General features: G+C 41.9%; 1 protein-coding gene across 1 annotated transcript in view; it reads right to left on the minus strand.

Moving 5' to 3' along the window:
* Positions 1 to 19,401, minus strand: part of P2RX5 (purinergic receptor P2X 5) — a 559,306-nt gene that overhangs the window by 325,606 nt on the left and 214,299 nt on the right. The window contains exons 2-3 of the mRNA XM_078679950.1: positions 16,249 to 16,399; positions 1,171 to 1,242 (exon numbers count right to left, since the gene is read on the minus strand). Of these exons, the coding sequence (XP_078536076.1) occupies positions 1,171 to 1,242; positions 16,249 to 16,399 (223 nt within the window). The remainder of the gene's footprint in view (positions 1 to 1,170; positions 1,243 to 16,248; positions 16,400 to 19,401) is intronic.

A 19,401-nucleotide genomic window follows, 5' to 3' on the forward strand; every position in this document is an offset into this window, starting at 1 on the left:
GCAGTTTTTCTTGGATGTTATGAGTTCATCGGTGAACCAGGATGCTTTCTTGCTGCCGGGTCTGCTGGGAGGGTTTTTCAGTGGTGCGAGGTCATCGGCGCAGTTGGTGAGCCACTGTGTAAAGATGCGGGCTGCTTCGTTGGGGTCCGTTGCGCTGGCGGGAGGGTTCTGGCTGAGGGAGGTGGTGAGCTGGTCGGCGGTGATCTTGCTCCAGCTCCTGCGGGGAACCTGTTGCGGGTGGTGGTGGGTCGTGGTTCTTCTGAAGCTGAAGTGGACGCAGCTGTGATCAGTCCAGTGGAGTCCGGTGGAGTGGCTGAAGGAGATGTGCTTGCTGGAAGAGAAGACGGGGTCAAGCGTGTGGCCGGCGTTGTCCAGCAGGGTGGTGGTGTTGCAGTCCTTGTTGTTCTACAGGTGTAAGTTGAGGTCCCCTAGGAGGATGTAGTCAGCAGAAGGGAGGGCGTGCGGGCTGATGAAGTCTGCGATGTCTTCGCTGAATTGTGTGCATGGTCCCGGGGGTCTGTAGATGAGGGTGCCTCTGAGTGTGGTCCTGGGGTCGGTGTGTATCTGGAAGTGGAGGTGCTCGGCGGCGGTGAACATGTCGTCGGAGTTGGAAGTAATAGTATGAAGTATCTTTGGCTACTCAACGGTAGCATCAATCTTTATGGCAGTATTTCTATTGATCCATAGGAGATACCCCCATGTCTGCCAACAGTAGAAGAGGGCCCGTGTTGTATGTATCAGGTAGGGCGCAATGTAATACTGGCTAAGTCACATTCAGTCTTCATTTTATGGTGGATAGATGTGGGATATCCCCAATCTGGTGAACGTCCTCTACTGCTGCGTTGCGACACCCACAGGGCACCCTTGACTCAGCCACCACCACCAGAAGTACCTCCTTCACCTCCGCCTCGCACTCAGCTCCAATGCCCACACCCTTGTTTGCTGGGCTCCAAGGCCACTGCCTTGTAGCCTGCTCTGTACCCTGGAGTGAAGGCGTGCATGCTTTTGCCTTCTAGCTATCTTTGAAAAGCTGTTTTAGCACTCCGCACTTTTGGCTAAGTTCACCCTACGGAAGTACCATATAAATACATACAGAGGTTATGACAGCTAATATCTGTGAGGTGTAAAGAGCAGGACTAGAATCTTAATACTTTTAGCTGGAAGACCTACCTCAGAACATGTCCGCTGCCTTTGATTTGGGGTAACGATCAGGTTGGTCACAACAAAGAAGACATTTTCACCCTGGAAAAAAGGACAAGATAATAGATATCAGTGAGAGCCCTTGGATACAAAACTGTGTGACATGGATGCTTTCTACTGCAAGCTCAGCGCCTTTACTGCTAGCTGCTGGTACTTGGCTCTGGATCTGAGCGGGAGACTGCGTGATCTGCATAATCCCAACATTTTATGCTTTTTGGAACTAGGGTTAGACTATTTGTCAGACCACTCTAACTAAGCTCTTTGAAGAGCTAGCTTTCAGTCCCCTTAATGAGAACATCATGACCAAACATTAGGCTTAGATAAAAGAGAAGAAACTATGTCTTCCTTAAACAAGCTCACTTTCGATAATATAAAATAAATAATATATAATATAAAATATATTATGATGAGCTATTAGCAGACCTAAAAGTCTTCAACAATTCCAGGAGCTATGAAATTGTTGGGATTCCTGATTGACTCCTCAATGTCGGTGATACTCCACATGAATAAACTGAAAACAATCGTCACATTTCTAAATATATATAAACTAAAAAGAATAAAATATCTACTCAACTAACAGCATATCAAGACAGTTGCACACCTGCTAGTCGGGCCTCATTTACGTGGCCAGAGTGGCACTTTGTGCCGCCGGAGTGTCACTTTTTGATGCTCTGGTTGCGCAATGTGCCACAGCATATTTACACTAGGCCTCGCAAAGCCACTTTATGTGGCTTTTCTTAGCTTTGTAAATATGTGCCCTCTTCATACAGAACACTGCGTGAAAGGGGCGTTCCATCGGTGTTGCTGTAGGTGTTCCCACGCAACACCAATGAATTCTGAAGCATTCCCAGATTTACGAGGAATGATAACCCTGGGAATGCATCAGAATTCTACGCCTCCCCATGGGGGGCGTAGGAGTGCCGCAATGAGGAGAAATACTTTTATTTCTTTTTGTTTTTTCCTCTTTCTATATGTGATGCACAATGAGAGTGTTGGACTTGTCAGCCTTAGTGTGGTCTTCCCCTACATTTTTGCCCCTTTGCCCCCCATTTTTACCTTACACTTTGTTGGACTTCGGACTATGGGCGACTCACCACTGCTAAACAGTGCTGAGGTGAGGGTGCTCTCCCCTAAAACATTATGACACTGGCATACCTGCTACAGGCCCCTGCTACCGCAGTGAGGCCTAGCCCTCCATAGGTTAACATTGGGGACCCCCCTTTATGGACAAACGTCTGACTGGGACCTAATCAGTCTGTCATGTTTGGTCTTGTTGGACACGGGGCGGTGAACCCTTTCCAACGATATATAGAGTTTGGGCATTTCTACTGTAGAAATCCCACTTTTAGAAAGAGGACCTTTTCCTGCCTACACTTAGTCTGGGCATTGTAGACTTCCCCATCTCCTCTGCATACTGATAGCCTGCCTGGGTTTGGGAGGTGGGAGTGGTGATTCACACCTTCTCCCCTGGAATGGGCTGTGACCAGCTGCCCACTGTAGCCTTAACGGCCCTGTCTCTCGTCACTGTGACAGCCAGGTCAGGGAATGCAGGGAACATCCTAGAACTCCCTGGACCCTTCCAGAAACCCCTGCCCCCAGACCCTTCCAGAGACTTCCACCACCTTCCAGTAACTGAATGGTAGAATATGTAAGGGAGGGTCCTGGCTTCACATCTTTGTTACACCCTGGACTAAGAAGAACCTCTGCTGGAGTACAGACTGCTGCGCTTGGAGGATTGGCACCCTGCTGAAGCTGACTGTTCCTAGGAACTGCTGCCCTGTGGTGATTGAGCTGCCCTACTTCCTGTTGATCTGGCCCTGCCAAGAGGAGACTGGAAATAACATCTCAGGAGTGTCTCCACAACATTAATAAGGACTGCCTTTTTGGGACTGCACCCTTTGTGATTTAAAGGAAACTGCCTCTGCACTTTTAGACTACCTCTGCCCTACTGAACAGCCTCTACACCCTTAACACTGTCCCTGCAGCACTGGGTCTGGGAAGTCCTTTTCATTAACACCCCCGGAATCACCGTCGCCGCCCGGGGACCCTAACTCACCTACGAGGCACTGCGAAGGAGAAGCGTTGTACAGGGACCGAAGCGCTGTGGCCAAGGAGCGCTGTGTGGCTGTGTGGCCGGGAACTAACTGCCGCCGCGCAGGACTGAAGGACTGTGTAGTGCACATTAATTTCATCACTGCAGCGCTGTGCTTTGGCAGAGAGCGCTGCATGTACGATCGTCAGCCTCTGCCAGCCAGGGGCCTGAATCCACCGTGAAGGGCTGTGACTCAAGAGTGCTGGGGGCCAGAGATCACTGCCGCCGCCTGGGATCCTCGGGAAGCCGGTGAGTATTCACCTCCGTGACATCAGGCCCTCGCTGCGCTGGGATTGGGCACCGGCGAGAGGGTTGTCCCAGCAACGAGGGCTCGTCACGGAGTGAGGCGGTGATACCAACGGGAAGGGTTTTCCTGCTCCACTCCCGTGCAGCTGCGCCAAGGTCTGTGTGCCCCAGAGGAAAGGAGAGCTCCCCGACGGTGCCTGGCTCACCCTCCAACCTCAGGTAATGGAAAGCGCATAGAGTTAAGCTGCTGTGAGGGAGCTTGTTTCCTTCCCAGTGTAAGAATTGGCTTTTGTAGTTTGGTTTGCCCTGTTCCCATCATGCACTGGGACAGGAACAGACTAATTTGCATACAGCCAGGTTCTGAAACTGGGATGGTGCAATGAGCTAAAAAACGGTGTTGGATCTAGCCCTGATCCTTTGACTGGGTGAGAGTATTCTGCTTAATTCAGAGACTCTGTCCCTCACCACCCCTTGTTGTAAATATTTGTGAGGGAAAGTTGGCGGAAGCAGGTTGTAGGCTACGGGGAAGGCCCCCTTTTATTAGCGAGTGCCAGTGACTGCACCAGGGCGTGCCTACCGGGGACTGTCTTAATTAACTCGCGGGCCTGCCGGGGACTGCGCAGACATCACCCGTTTAGTTAGAACACTGCCTGCCTCCATCAAGGGACTGTTCCTCCCAGCTCTTCCTGCCGAATCTGATAAGTAGTTTGGCCCGTATGCACATAGAAGGGCATTTCTGTACTGGGGCCCATTTTTCCACAAATTAGTGGCAGTAGGAGCACCATTGCACCTGGAAGAGCAGACAGGTGCTCATGGCTCCCTGTTGTAAAAAGTGCAGATACCATACAGACAACAGTCATGATTTGATTGGTCCAGCAGGTACAGTAGCACCGGGAACAAAAGTTGACAGAACTACTCTAAACACATAATATTGCTATATTTGACTACTAAACAGGCAGGCACAATGCAGTTACCTTGCAGTTAAAAGGGACTTGATTTGAATGGTGCAGTAGGTACAGTGGCACCGGGGCCAAAAAGCCGTAGGGACCTCATGAAATCCAGATTTGTGCTAAAATATAAAACTAAACAGTCAGTCACAAGTGCAGTTATCTCGTATACAACAGGGTCATGATTTGAATGGTGCAGCAGGTGCAGTGGCAACGGGCCCAAATGTTGTCAGACCATCTTTAAACACCTAATCTTTGATATATTTTACGACTAAACAGGAACTCACAGTTGCAATTACCTTGCAGTTAAAAGGAGCTTGATTTAAATGGTGCTGTACGTGCAGAGGCAATAGGGCCAAAAGTTGTCAGAACTCCACTAAACACCAAATATAGCTATAGTTTACTACTAAACAGGCAGTCACAGGTGCAGTTATCTAGCAGTTATCTAGCAAGCGCTAGGGTCATGATTTCAACAGTGCAGCAGGTGCAGTGGCATCAGGACCAAAAGCTACAGGTACCCCACTAATCACAGATTATTGCTATATTTTACAAATAACAGGCAGTCACAAGTGCTGTTATGTTTCAGGAACTAGGGTCATGATTTGAATGGTGCAGGAGGCGTAGTGGCACCTGGCCAAAAAGTTGTCAGAACTCCTCTAAACCCATAATATTGCTATATTTGACTACTAAACAGGCAGTCATAATTGCAGTTACCTTGCAGTTAAATGGGACCTGATTTGAATGGTGTGGCGGATGGAGTGGCACTGGGGCCGAAAGCTCTCTAAGTACCCAACTAAACCCAGATTATTGCTAAGTTTTATTAATATACAAGACCGTTACAAGTGCATTTATCTAGCAGGAAACAGGGTCATGATTTGAATGGTGCAGCAGGTGCTGTAGCACCCGGAGCAAAATCTCTAGGCACCCCACTAAACACCTAATATTACTATATATTACTAGTAAACAGGCAGTCACAAGTGCAGTTACCTTGCCGGCAAGAGGGCCATAACTTGAATGGTGTAGCAGGTGCAGTGGCACCAGGCCCAAAAGTTGTTAGAACTCCTCTAAACACCCAATATTGGTATATTTTAATGCCATACAAGCAGACACAATTGCAGTTATCTTGCAGTTAAAAAGGGGTTCATTTGAATGATGCAGCAGATGCAGTGGCACCGGGGTCAAATGTTGTCAGAACTCCTCTAAACACCAAATATTGCTATATTTAACTACTGGGTAGTGGCGCAATAGAATAAATAGACACATAAATCAATACAAAGAAAAATGAATACATAAATACAGGCATATTTTGAGGAATATACGAGTTATGTGTGAGTCATTTCAATCTGTACTTTGAACAGTGTGCGAATGTGCTTTCAGACCACAGTGCACAGTCCTTCTGCATTGTATATATATCTACTAAATAAGCAGTCACAAGTGAAGTTACCTTGCAGACAGTAGGGTCATGATTTCAATGGTACAGTTGTTGCAGTGACACAGGGGCCTAAGGCTCTTGGAAGCCCTCTAATCACCAAATATTGCAATATTTTTCTACTAAACAGGTAGTCACAAGTGCAAATAACTTATAGGCAACAGGGTCATGATTTGAATGGTGCAGCAGGTGCAGTGGCACTGGCCCCAAACGTTGTCAGAACTCCTCTAAATACATAATTTTGCTATTATATCAATTAATTCTATTATTTCCCTCTTTCATTTCATTTATCAAATATCTTGCTATTAATTACCCACACTATACCACTAGTAACAGCACAACATATCGCCTTTTTGTAAATAAACAAGTCATAACAGTTTAACAGACCTTCTGTAACTTATATTGTACAAATACTCAGCAAGCTACAACTAACAACAAAAAACAGCTTACTATTAATCACGTAGGCGAAACATAATGCATTTACCAATGCTTGTTGCTATTGCAGGCTCATGTATGGCCCTTCTCCCTGTTTTCCCTTTTCCTAGTTTCTCCCTGTGCCTTTTTTCCAGGTGTTTTTCTGAGTTTTGACTTCTTTCGCCATATAATAACCTGCAAACCCTCCCTTCTTTCACTTTTCCTCTTCTGTACACTGATGTTGTCATATGTCTCCAGACGTTGTATGTAAAGTGTTCTAACAACCATTGGTGTACTGGCACAATAGAAAAAATATAAATAGACACATAAGTCAATACAAACAAAAATAAATAAAGGCATATTTTTTAAGGAATATTCGAGTTATGTTGGAGTCCTTTCAATCTGTACTTGGAGCAGTGTGAGCATGTGCTCTCAGACCACAGCGCACAGTGCTTCTGCATTGCATATAACTGCTGAGGACTGAGGCAAATGAAAGGGACTGGACATGTCTGTGATTCAATATAAATTATACCCACGTGAAAAGACTTTGTGGCGAATCAGTAGATTTGGGGCATTACTTCATGCCCTGAAATGGCAGTGGTGCTCAGGAACGTCAGCCAACATAATATTAAAATACTCCTAATAGATTTCATGAGATTGTGAACAATTTGCACTGTCATCTTCATTAGACAGACAAACTAGGTGTGTCAAGAAGCATAAACAAGCATTTGCAATGGAACTGGTCTCGCCTTTGGGACCTTTTAAGTATTTATCCATGCAGCACATGATCCTGGGTGGTGCAACCCAGACAGGGGAGCTTGGGGGAAGGGTTTGCAGGGGGGGGGGGTTGACAAGTTTTACAGTGCTGCAGCCGTGTAAAACAGTTTCTGTGAGCTCATACCTTTCACACCTAAAGCAGCTGATTCTAACACGTTGCATTGTGTCAGCGACTAGTCGCGATAGTCAGTCACATGATGGCGGCATCTGAGAGGCCAAAAGAGCATGTCAGACACACGATCACTGGTGTATGCATGGTTGATTCACTACAAAGGCATGTCTGTGCCAAGACTGGATCACAGAAGCAGCGCTGCATACGGGGCTAATGCTCTGTAGGAACAGGATGAGTTGTAATTCGAATACAGCACGTTCATAGTAACAGGATGGTTTGTAACTTGAATAGATAACCTCTCTAGTAAACAGGATGGGTTGTTATTTGAATACAGCACCGCCATAGCCACAGGAAGGTTTGTAATTCGAATACAGCGCCTTCGTCGTAACAGGATGGTTTGTAATTCGAATAGAACACCTCTGAAGTAACAGGATGAGTTGTAATTCGAATACAGCACCTCCAGGGCGCTTCACTTTTCCACATGATTGTACATTGAGATTTGAGGATTGTTAATAGATATGCATATTTCTTGTATTATGCTGCACTGTGATCTTAAGAGAGAATTTGAACTTTGTTGTTTCACACTGCACTAATAAGTACAAATGAATGTTTGTTCATCCACGTGACATTTAAGGCCTGATTTAGAGGTTGGAAGATGGACACTGACCAAATTACATGTGCAATCTTCAACAATGTTTCACGTGATGAGTTGAAATTGGTAATGGGTACGCTGCAACCTCGCCAATCAGCAGTCCTGTTCAAGGCAGCTCCATCAATATCTTGTCCTGGTCGCTAAAAGTGTAAAAGCACTTGCAGCATTACATTTGTGAGCAATGTCCAGGTGGCCTGAAACGCGTCAGGGAAGAGAATTATCACCAGGTCTCCATGTTGCTAATTACAATTTTAAATAAAGAGTCTGACTTGGGACTTGGACTAGCTCCTTTTTTCTGGTGAAGACGCAGTGGTGTCATTTGAAACGCCGTGGTCATGCCAGGAGTACACACCACCATAAAGCATACCAGGAGCACACACCACTGCAAAGCAATTAGCTCCCATCTCTCTTTAACATGCACCTTCTTCGGAGCCTCTAACAAGCAGGTGAATTGCAAAAAGGCATCCAAAAAATCCGGGAACAAGGCTGCCATGTCCATTGTAGGGTGAAAAGTGTGCTATGACGTACCCACTGGCGGGCAAAACATTATTTGAAACAAACTGTTGGACCATGCATACCAGCATGAATTTGGAAAGATAAGGAAGGCAGGCCGACAAAAAGCAAGCTGTGTGAATGAGCAGCACTTATGAAGTGTCAAAGACCCGTGCAGCTGGGAACCGCGATGTGGGAGGGAACCAAGCTGTGTATAGGGCTGCAATGCCCATTCAGGAGGGAGGAGGAGAGGCCACCACATGCTGTACAGTGTGATGGCGAACCAAAATGTTCTATCAGTGAAATCGCCAGAAAGAGAGTTAAACATACTTGTCGTCATTTTTGTGTTGCCTTTACACAGGCTGCTCTATTCATGAAGTGTCTCTGCCCTTTGGACTGCAACGTGTTGAAAACCCCCCCTCTGTCTTTGCTTTGAAATCAATCTCAGACACTAGCTGGCCTAACTGCATACAGACATGTCCTGCCATTACTGATTGACCTATAGGTGCTGTAATTAATTTACTTGTGGGTTGGGCAGAAACACGACGTAAGGGGGACGTTCTGGTTATATGATGCTTTTTATTTAATGTTCTCATATTGGCTAATATTTTGCAGATCTTGTATGTCCATATTAGGTATTTTGCATGCTTGCAGAAGCTAGGACTGCCCCTTTCTTTTATGCTGAGTTTGTAATCCATAGCATATAAAAGGCCTCTGTGTTTTGTACTCTTTAGACTGCCTCATTCAGTTGCTAAAGGCTTCTGTGTGACGTAGTCTCACTTAATTAAGTTTAATAAAGATGTCTTTTCATATTTCAGCTTCTGTGCCAAGTTCTTTGTATTAGTGAGACCCCTGAGGATGAAGATTACAGTTCTTCAAATGGCGCCCCACGTGGGGCTTCATCAGAGAAGTGACTTTCTGAAGGAGTGATCTTGTCAGGAGACTGGAATCTACTGAGGAGGACAGGACGGGACTCTACTACTCTGTGCACAAGGATTTTGGAGATTCTTTGTCTTTGCAGCCCAGTATATTTCTGATCTTCCTGATTTTGATCCTCCACATGATGCCACTCCTGACTGAGAACCTTTTTGGCGTGAGTATTCTAAAAAAGGACCGTTAGGTCATTTAGAGCTTGGCAGTTAGAATTTGGACAACCTTTTGATTGGTAAGAGTAAGGTAGTTTAGTAACGCTTACTGTAGCTTTGGAACTTTGGAATTTGTGTTGGCCAACTTTTGATTTGTATGGATTTGATATGCAAATTGCAATTTGTGTAGACAGGTAATGAGGAGATTTTTCTCTATTCGGTTTTGTTGAACGGTGCACGTACGAAAAGTACATTAAGCACTACTTTAATTATAATATTGTATATTTTGCAATATTTTTGGCATGCCTGTTTCAAAGCTCACATAGAGGAATGTGTTGCTTTATTTGGAAGGTACCATGTTGTGATGTGAAATTAATTAGCCGTCTCTCCTAGAAGGAATACCTAAATAGGTTTAGGTATACAAACATATTTCTTCCTTGGTGATTCTGTATCCCCAGGGAATTAAAATATGGACATAATACATACAAGGATCCTTTGTTCTGTGCAATTTTATGAATGAAGATATGCAGAGCGAATTTTGGTGTTCTGCCAGCCAAAGCCAGTGAATTGAGTGTGTTTTGGCTTCTTGGATATGTAGCAGTCTGTTTTTTGTAGTCTTTTGGAACACAATTGAGAAGCGTTTCTTGTAAATATGACTTACAACTAGTATTTACAAATGGTTTGGTTTAAGTACAGTATGTGGGCTGTCCTTTGTTTCTGTTCTGAGTATTGGTTTGTGGGTTAAATGTGTGTTTAAATGTCTATGTGGTTTTCCCATTAGTGCAATTTATGTAAGTGAATAGCGTTGGCGCTATTTATGAAATGAATGGCTAAAGCGCGCCGTATTGTGTGTCCTGAGTGTTTGACCCCTTTCTGTTTATGTCTGAAATGAGCTCAAATGTGTGTTTGTGATTCTTTTTGATGTTTTCAGTCTATTAAGCAAAATGTCTAAATGCTTAAAAACTAAAATGTAAATTCACATTCACTAGGAATAAAAAAGGCCCCAAAAACGAAATTGGGTGTTTTGCAAAAAATAAATAAACTTACAGCATTTTCCTTAGATATATTGTATTAGCTATTAACAGGCAAACACATCATATGAATACATTGGACCTTGCTATATTGCACACGCATTTTGAAACTTGAAATGTCTTAGTTTTAGTTTTAAATAGATTGCCATCGTGCTCATGTTACAAACATTGAGAGACAAGCTACATAAACAGGAATATTTATTCAGCTAGGACTTTCCCCTCAGTTGCACGGGTGAAACTTTGCATTTCAGAATGTTGTTTTAAAAAGGTTCCAAAACTAAGGTTCATTATTTTGTATTATAGGAAGACATTTCAATTACGTTTTATTTTCCTCTCTTTAAGCATTTCTGTAAGCATATTCTTGGCTCTGTTGCTAAATAATAATTAACCCATGTAATGAAGAAACATTTAAAAAAAGGAAACAGTAACAGATGCTGAAACAAGATAAGGCAAGTGAAAGGAAGCTAAAAAGTTAACGATGTCTTGAACATTAATTGGCAAATTTCAGATAAAGATCAATCAGGGAAATTGGCTTTGCGAGGTCAGTTTCGGGGGAAGAGGTCAGTTTCTTACAGTTTATTTCAGAGTAAATCTGGTTAATGTGTAGCACCTTTTCGTCAGGCTATCTTTGCAGGCCTACGTGGCACAGAGCAAAAAAAAAAAAAAGAAAATGAAGTCAGATTCGAGGAATTACAGAACCTTAATATGTGGAATTATCAAAAATGATTGGGTTATAAAAATAAGTGCTACAAAATTCGTTTTTTACTATTCATGAAGCTTAATACTTATACTGTGACCTCCTAGCATTATAATTTAATTTAAGTTATGTTATACTGCATAATGAGGACATTAGCATATAGAATTTCACTTGGCGTAGGCGTGACAAACTCATTTTTCTAAGGATTTGCATGAGATATGTCTAATGACCAATCTCTGCAATTTGTAAAGAACATTCTGAGGATGATTAATAAGTAATGCAATTGTAGGATCTTTATTTTTAAGTGCCCCAAATATCAAAGTCGAATTTGGGTAAAATGTGGGCATTTTTGCCATTTACAATAGCTTTAAAGTGCTTTAGGCTTCAGTAAATGCATACATTTAGGTATAATACAAATTTGCAGGTTGTTCCCATTTGGGTTTGCTTTTAAATGGCTCAGTGAGCCAATGTGCCTGGTGCAGAGTTTTGAGTTTAATATCAGGGTGGAAGGTTTTAACTTTGGCTGGACATAACTGAGACCTTCATCCATTTAAGGTTGATGAAATGAGTACCATTGCAAACAAGCATTTGTTCTAAAAACTGGTATTTGTGTTATTATGTTCTGCGAATTATTCACAGTAACTGTTTTAATAATCTAAGTATAGAAATAAATTGTAGCCCCTAACAGGAGTAATATATATATCATGTGTTTTTAAATAGGGTTGGTTATTGCAGGTTAGAAAGAGTCGGGAAGGTTTTTTGTCTTTTTCAGCCTTAGAGTGAGGAAGAGATAGAGGGCTGAGGAGCCCGCAAGGCAGATTTTGACCTTAAGGTCAGTGAGTTGGGAGTTAGGACTAAGTGTAAACAGATGGAGAAATCATTGCTTGGAAAAGCAGGGCCTCAAAGGGTGTTGGCGCACGGGACACGCAGAGTGTCTGTGAAAGAGTTTTTGGGACATCACAATTAAGGTGGTTTAGCATGTTTTCAAAAGATGGTTGGTTACAGTTGATATTTTGTGTGTTATGTGCAGTGTCAGCAGTATGTTGAAAAATATGTGTTTTTTTATTATGACTTCTTTTGAAAAGAAATGTTCGTGCGTTTTACATATTTTTGCATTTTATCCTTTTATGAATTGTTCCTGTTGGTCCTGTGTGTCAGAAGCGACACAGTAAGTTGTGTTTGACAGCCAAATCTCCACTAACTGGTGATCTGCTGTCAAAAGGAGGGTGAGGATTTTAAGCCTGACAAATTAAGCAGGCCTGAATATTCTGTTTTGGGCTGCAGGTTCACAGTGCATAAAGTGCATGCAATGGTGTTGTGTGTTACCGCTTATTTACATATGCTATTGTACTTTGTCGATGCTTTTTGTGCTTGATATACAGTGCGTATATATTAGAAGGCTTGGCATGTGTGTGTTTTTTTTATTTTATGCATGTTTTTGTTTTATGCTGCTGCTTTAGATACTATTACAAGTTCACCTGTGTTGTGAAGGGTTCTACATAACGATGTATATCGCTGCACAACATTTGGGTGAATTTGCGCAGATACTAAATTTCACAGATATGATTTTTTATGCTGTGAACAAGACAGACAACACTTCACCAGTGTATGTCAAATTTGGCTATATAGTATTGAAGTAAAATAAAAGAGATATACAGAATCAAAGTGTGTCACCTGCTGTTAGTCACGATACTGTCCTCTTCCCTTATGGAACGGACAGCCCTTAATTTATGTATCCTGATTGGACGTAAGAATACATTATAGATTTGTGACTCTTGTACTTGGTGACCTAATTTCTATATTACATTAGTCAGTTTTGTTCTGCTTCCTAAGTAGTGTATGGCTTTGTACCATAAAGGAAACAAGGTTTCATTTTTCTCTGAAGAAGGAACTGGAACATTAGCTGAGATTACCGTATATGGTTTAGAGGCCAGTGGTAGAGTTAAAATTTGTGAACTATTTTTGATTTTTGTTCACCCAAGTAATTCCTTGTTCTTCCTATAGATTTTTCTTTTGTTACTTCTCCCCTGACCGATGTCGCATCATGCCTAGTTATTGGGGATTTTAGCTGTGTCCTAGTCCCATTTCTCTTTTCCATATTCCTTTCACCAGTTAGCCCTTTTATTATTTTTGCATTGTTCAGGTTCACACTTCCAGATAGCAGTAATGTACCAGAGACACCCATATTATGTATAATTCTCTTTTGTATGACCAGACTGGTTTTCAAGAATTTTCTTTAGGCCTACTTTGATGTTTTCCAGTCTGACCATTAGGGTAGTGATGGACTGGTTAACTGACTCAATACTATAGTAAGATAAGTTTTCCACCTCAATAGGAGACACCTTATGTGTTTTTGAATACGACAAATTCAATGCCTATTCTAATTTGGTTTGTAGTTCCTTTTTTCTGCTGCTTTAATTTTTGTGGTGGATTAGATGTGTTCTAAATCATGGAAATACCAGGTCTCTCTAGTTCTCGTCTTTTGTTTCCACATTTTGATCATTAGCTTTTGTATTGCATAGTCCACCTGATGCACAATTATTAAAGGGAGGTATCTACATGTCCCTGATAATATGTATCATGTGATTTCTCTTTTGAGGTGTTCTAGATAAGGAATTTAGAAACACCTAGACGTAATCATTGAGGGAAAAAATGTGTTTGCCCCATTAGACAATGCCACCATGTGTGAGGACACCCATTCATATAGAATTCCCATGTCGCTATCTACCCTTAGATGGTAGAGGATATGCTCTCACATGGAAACCCAATTAAAGAGGCTAGAGACACTGTTTTGCCTACTGCCTTTGTCTTTGTATTGCCTTTGAGAATGACAGTGTATTTTAGATCACAATAGTCCCATGGCGTATGGCCATTCCTTTGAAGATTGCAGGCCACTTGCTTGCAGTCCCCTTGTTATACAATGAACTGTTTTTGTACTTAATTGATGGAAACTAACAACTGTGTCACATCTCCTACGTCACTAGGTTCTGCGGGATTAAGTCATAATAACCTGCGGAACTCACCCACAATCCCATCAGTGACAGCTAACAGATGAAAAGTCCCAGCACCCAGACAGAGATCGCCAGCATGCCATCAATGGTATCTCCAAAGTATTGTGCTTGCTTCATCAGAAGGCGTTGAACATCAGAAAAGAAGGAGGAGCTGGCTTTGCCACAGAACCAGAGTTTCAGTTCAAAAGAGCGAATGAATTGAGGCTTCAGTTTTTCATCTGTCATGTGCTGGTAACCACTGACAGTGTGCAGTCCCTTGAGCCCCTTGGCCTGAGTTTTGGCCACACCCCCCCTTTTCTTTGCTCCAACGGAAGTGCAGTGCACCGGAGGATCCAGGATTGGCAAAAGGCACTACATTGTGGTACCTATGATTAAATGAAAGAGCAGCCCGAGTGTCCTCTGACACAGAGTAATGAGTGTTGGAGCCTGAGAATGTAGACCCGGATCTGCATAAGATGATCTGTGCCCTCGATCAATGAAGAGGACACTATCTGTAGTACCTGCCGCAGAGGAGAGTTATTGGTGCACTGCTTTGAGACATTGAGACTTTCGAATGAGCTGTGAGTGTTTGCCAGGAAGGCACTCCAACGGATACTGAGAAGCACCATTTTTCAGGAAAGGCCTGAATCAAGAGGCCCATGCAGAAGAAAACAACAGAAGCAGATTTGATGGACAATAGAAGCCTGCCAGAGAGGCTTCGACGGACTCTGGGTATTTCCCGTGCGATTGCATAGAATGGGTGTTTGGAGACTGATTCTTATTGTTTTATTGGCATTGTCAATTGTCACTGAAATAACTAGGAGCCCTAAAAATGTTTGCAAAATAATTTTAGGATTTGCTTTTGCCTAGGGTTGTGAAAAAATATGATAGAAGTGTTTGTAATAGTGGTCATTACTTTCTTTTGCTATCTGAATGTTAAATGCGTTGTTCTCTTTGTATTCCTGCTGATAGTTTATATATACCTGTTTGTATAAAATGAGTAGAATGCTCACCTAGCAATGAATTAGGATTTGCCTGTGTAATGGCAAAAGGAGGGTCTGAGGTTCTTTAATTTTGACTCCATCTTACATTTGTCGTCATTTTTGTGTTGCCTTTATTCAGGCTGCTCTATTCATGAAGTGTCTCTGCCCTTTGGACTGCAACGTGTTGAAAACCCCCCCTCTGTCCTTGCTTTGAAATCAATCTCAGACACCAGCTGGCCTAACTGCATACAGACATGTCCTGCCATTACTGATTGACCTATAGGTGCTGTAATTAATGTACTTGTGGGTTGGGCAGAAACACAACGTAAGGGGGACGTTCTGGTTATATGATGCTTTTTTTTTAATGTTCTCCTATTGGCTAATATTTTGCAGATCTTGTATGTCCATATTAGGTATTTTGCATGCTTGCAGAAGCTAGGACTGCCCTTTTCTTTTATGCTGAGTTTGTTACCCTAAGCATATAAAAGGTCTCTGTGTTTTGTACTCTTTAGACTGCCTCATTCAGTTGCTAAAGGCTTCTGTGTGACGTAGTCTCCCTTAATTAAGTTTAATAAAGATGTCTTTTCATATTTCAGCTTCTGTGCCAAGTTCTTTGTATTAGTGAGACCTCTGAGAATGAAGATTACAGTTCTTCAGGACATTTACAGAAATGCACCAATAACAAGCCAGCATTTCTGAATGCCACAGATAACAACCAATGGCAATTGGTGGGTGTGCCAAAGCCCATGGAAGAATATATAACAGGTCTTGCAGACGCTTAACCTAAAAATCAGAAATGTACTCGTTCCAAGGACTACCATCATAATTTTGGCATTATAAAATTTAAATCACCTCCAAAAACTATCTTGATGTCAACCAAATTAGCTATTTCAGCCATTACACAGAGCAAGGAACAGCAAACATTGATAATCTAGACACAACTCATGAAGACATTGATGTTTGCGAATGTCCACCAACTTACTGTTGACTGCCACAACTTATATTTTTTGCCTGGTAAAAATTAAGGTCCAGTCCCATATCATGTACTAGTGGGGCACACAGTCACTGTGGAATATGGTGGTTCTGGTGTTAGGAACGTACCTGAGGTGGAATGACATAGTCCACCACATCCCAGAGCCTCTCTCCCAGCTCAGTGGTGTTGGTGAAGGCCACGCCCTTCAGTTTGGTGATTACGGAACTCTGGAGGGACGTGTCTGTGTCTTGATACCCTTTCTTGATGACGAACACCCACCTGGAAATAACCGGAAAAAAGGGGAATCTATGTGGAAATAAGTTTGACAATGAGATGCACATAAGGCCTCATTCTGACTTTTAGCTGCGAGAATGCAAGTGATCCTGGCATATCCATTACATTTATTACACTGTTATGGAAGGCAAATTCTTTTTTCATTGGTAAGAACTGACTTAAAATGTCCCACTTTGAGCTAACGTAGGTGTTGCAACTCGAAAATTTTGCATTTCCTGACTCTTTTAATAAAAACTACATTTGATGTAAGATGTTTTTGTAAATGTGTGGAAAAAATTTGATACAATTAACAAGAACAGCCTGATCCTAGCCTTTTGCAACAAGTTCATTATTTATTTATCTTTTTAATTCCTTTTTTTTGTCCTCGTATGCCATGTTGTTTCTGACTGAAACCTCAAAGTCTCCCTTCTAATTTGGTAGCCTGCCCTGTAAGAAACCTTGGAGATGATAGTATTTTGGAAAGGAGGTGTTGACTGCTGCATTCTCTCCCCAAGTTACTGTAATCATTGGACTAGTTGGACAGTATACCAGCTTCATAATTAAACTCAGTAATCTTTATCTTCCATTATTCCTTTTCAACCAGTTAGTCATGGGTTCCCATAACTTTGCCACTTTTTTGGAGGAAAAGCGATTTAAATCCACCCCTTAGACATAAAATACCGACTTGAGCATTCCGATTTTGAGGGGAGTGCCATAAAACTCAAATATTGACAAATCTGCCTTCTCCCTAGTAAGATTAAATAAAATGTGTTTATTGACATAATTTAACTGCTCTCCAACTTCTGGTGGCAACCCGAAAATAATTAATTCAAGGTTTAACTCAATTAAAGAAAAGAAGTTCATTATTACATATATAACAACTGCATTCACAGATCTATTAATGTAATAGTTACGGTGCTCTAGAACAAATGAGCCCATAACCCGAAATCTGTTAGGCCTGGTCCAGAGGAAAAGTCTGTAATACAGTGATACATAAATCACAAAAGAGGTATACCCCAAACAGAACCACATGGTATATGAAAGTGAGTGACAAGTTACCAACATAGTGATGGGTTACCCATACAAGAATTTGGATATGAGAATAGTGTGATGTATGCTTGGAAAGGGTCGTGCATGCATACTGAAGTTGACAACAGCCAAAACATCAAAGAGTCTGAGTGAAGGTTTGGTGGATAGAGTACAGTCTGCCATTGTGGAGGTTCCTATGTACATAACATTGGGTGGACACTGGTCAGCTGATGTCAGTTTTGAAGGCCTTTCACCAAAAGTTGTACGTTGTTTTGTTTTCCAAGTGGCCCACGACAAAAATGTCTGCACGGTACATGGAGAAAAGACACACCTTGCAAGATCTTCTTTGGACCATCCTAGAACAAATCTCCAATGACTCACAGTTATTGGAAAATGAACAAAGTAGGGTTTTCCGATTAAATCAACATAGTAACAGATTGAACAAGGGCATACCCTGGTCCATTTCTCGTGACAACACCCAAGTTGTACCGTGAAAGTCAGTGCCCATGTTATGAGAATCTCGTAAAATACCAAGGCTACGTCCCATGCCCTAACTTCATCACACTCCAGTAACCTAAATAAAGAAATATGGTAGCTACCGCTAGCATGTAAATAGATGATACTACATCTATTCATTTAGGTTTTGATATAGCCTGATATAAGGTAGCTGCTACTTTCTTGTTTTTGTCCCTAACCATTGCCTGACATGTTTGTCATGCCCATATTCTCCCCCTCCAATTTGGACTATTTTTTATCATCAAACACAAATGTATTATTGAACTATACTCTTTTAAATGTTACTGTTCTTCATGCCTAGTCAAAGCAACTCAGAGGTAGCATGCCCAAAAAATCTTCTACACAATGATGAATATTCCAGGAACCAAGAAGTGGTGCCAATTGTAGGCAGCCATCTTGTGCGAGTGAGCATTCTAGTTTTCTGGCGAATGTGGATGCCGTCGCCGAGCCGCCTGTCATTTACGGGCCAAACTTCCATAGACAATTTATTGCCGGAGCAGCGGGCAGGCAAAATGTGCATGGCAAGGGAGTAGCTTTGACAATGTGAGTATGGCATAGCCAGGACCCCTTGACAATGAGCATTTCTTCTTTTTCCTTAATTTTGTAGATTCTCCACTAATACTGAATGTAAAGTCTCGCTTTACTTTTTACTCTTTTCAGTGTGTGACTACAAGCCTCCCTAGACCCGTTGAGCTCATGGGGCCAGATTTCGGTTGAAATGATGTATGTTTTTGAGACCTCTTTGACAACTTTCCTAAATGTTGATCACACTCTATAGACAGAGAAAGATGGGTTTTTCACCATAAGCACCTAATATAGTGATAAAGTCAAAATCAACAACAATGGATACAGGAGCATACTTTTGATGAAACAGTACCCGTTTTCAAAAGCAGAATGCATTAGAAAACAACAGAGTATGTGCTTTATGTTAGGTGTTGTGTACTGTCTTGTTTGTAATTTTAATAACCTTCTAAAGGGCAGCACAACACAATCAGCAATAGTGTTAGGATTAATCTGAAAATATATCACTCGTTATTTCCTCATATGATGATGTGTTTTCTAGTTAGTTTTAATGATATTTATTGAAATTAATGTAATAACTTTTTATTTTATCTTTCCATATCTTAACAGAACAAAATACTGATTGGTTTTCGTATTATATGTATTTTTCCACCTAATATTTATTAAGAAGACCTAGGAGTGGTACTGGGGTTCATTGGTATGGTCCTAAAGAAAAGCTTTGGGGTAATGGCTTGAAACATGTTGACTTTGAGATACACACACTTAGACGTGTGTCTCTCCTTTCCCCACTTTTAACAATACCAGCTAGAGGATTGAATAAATATTTAGTTCCCACTTAGCCAGGTATTTTTTAACAACAAATGGACCCTCCCACTCTTATACCATCATTTACTGTATAGTATTCATCTCACAAAGTGCTCCCATGTCTCCGTGGAACGTAG

Source organism: Lissotriton helveticus, chromosome 3_1, assembly GCF_964261635.1.
Source record: "Lissotriton helveticus chromosome 3_1, aLisHel1.1, whole genome shotgun sequence".
Taxonomy (NCBI): Eukaryota; Metazoa; Chordata; class Amphibia; order Caudata; family Salamandridae; genus Lissotriton; species Lissotriton helveticus.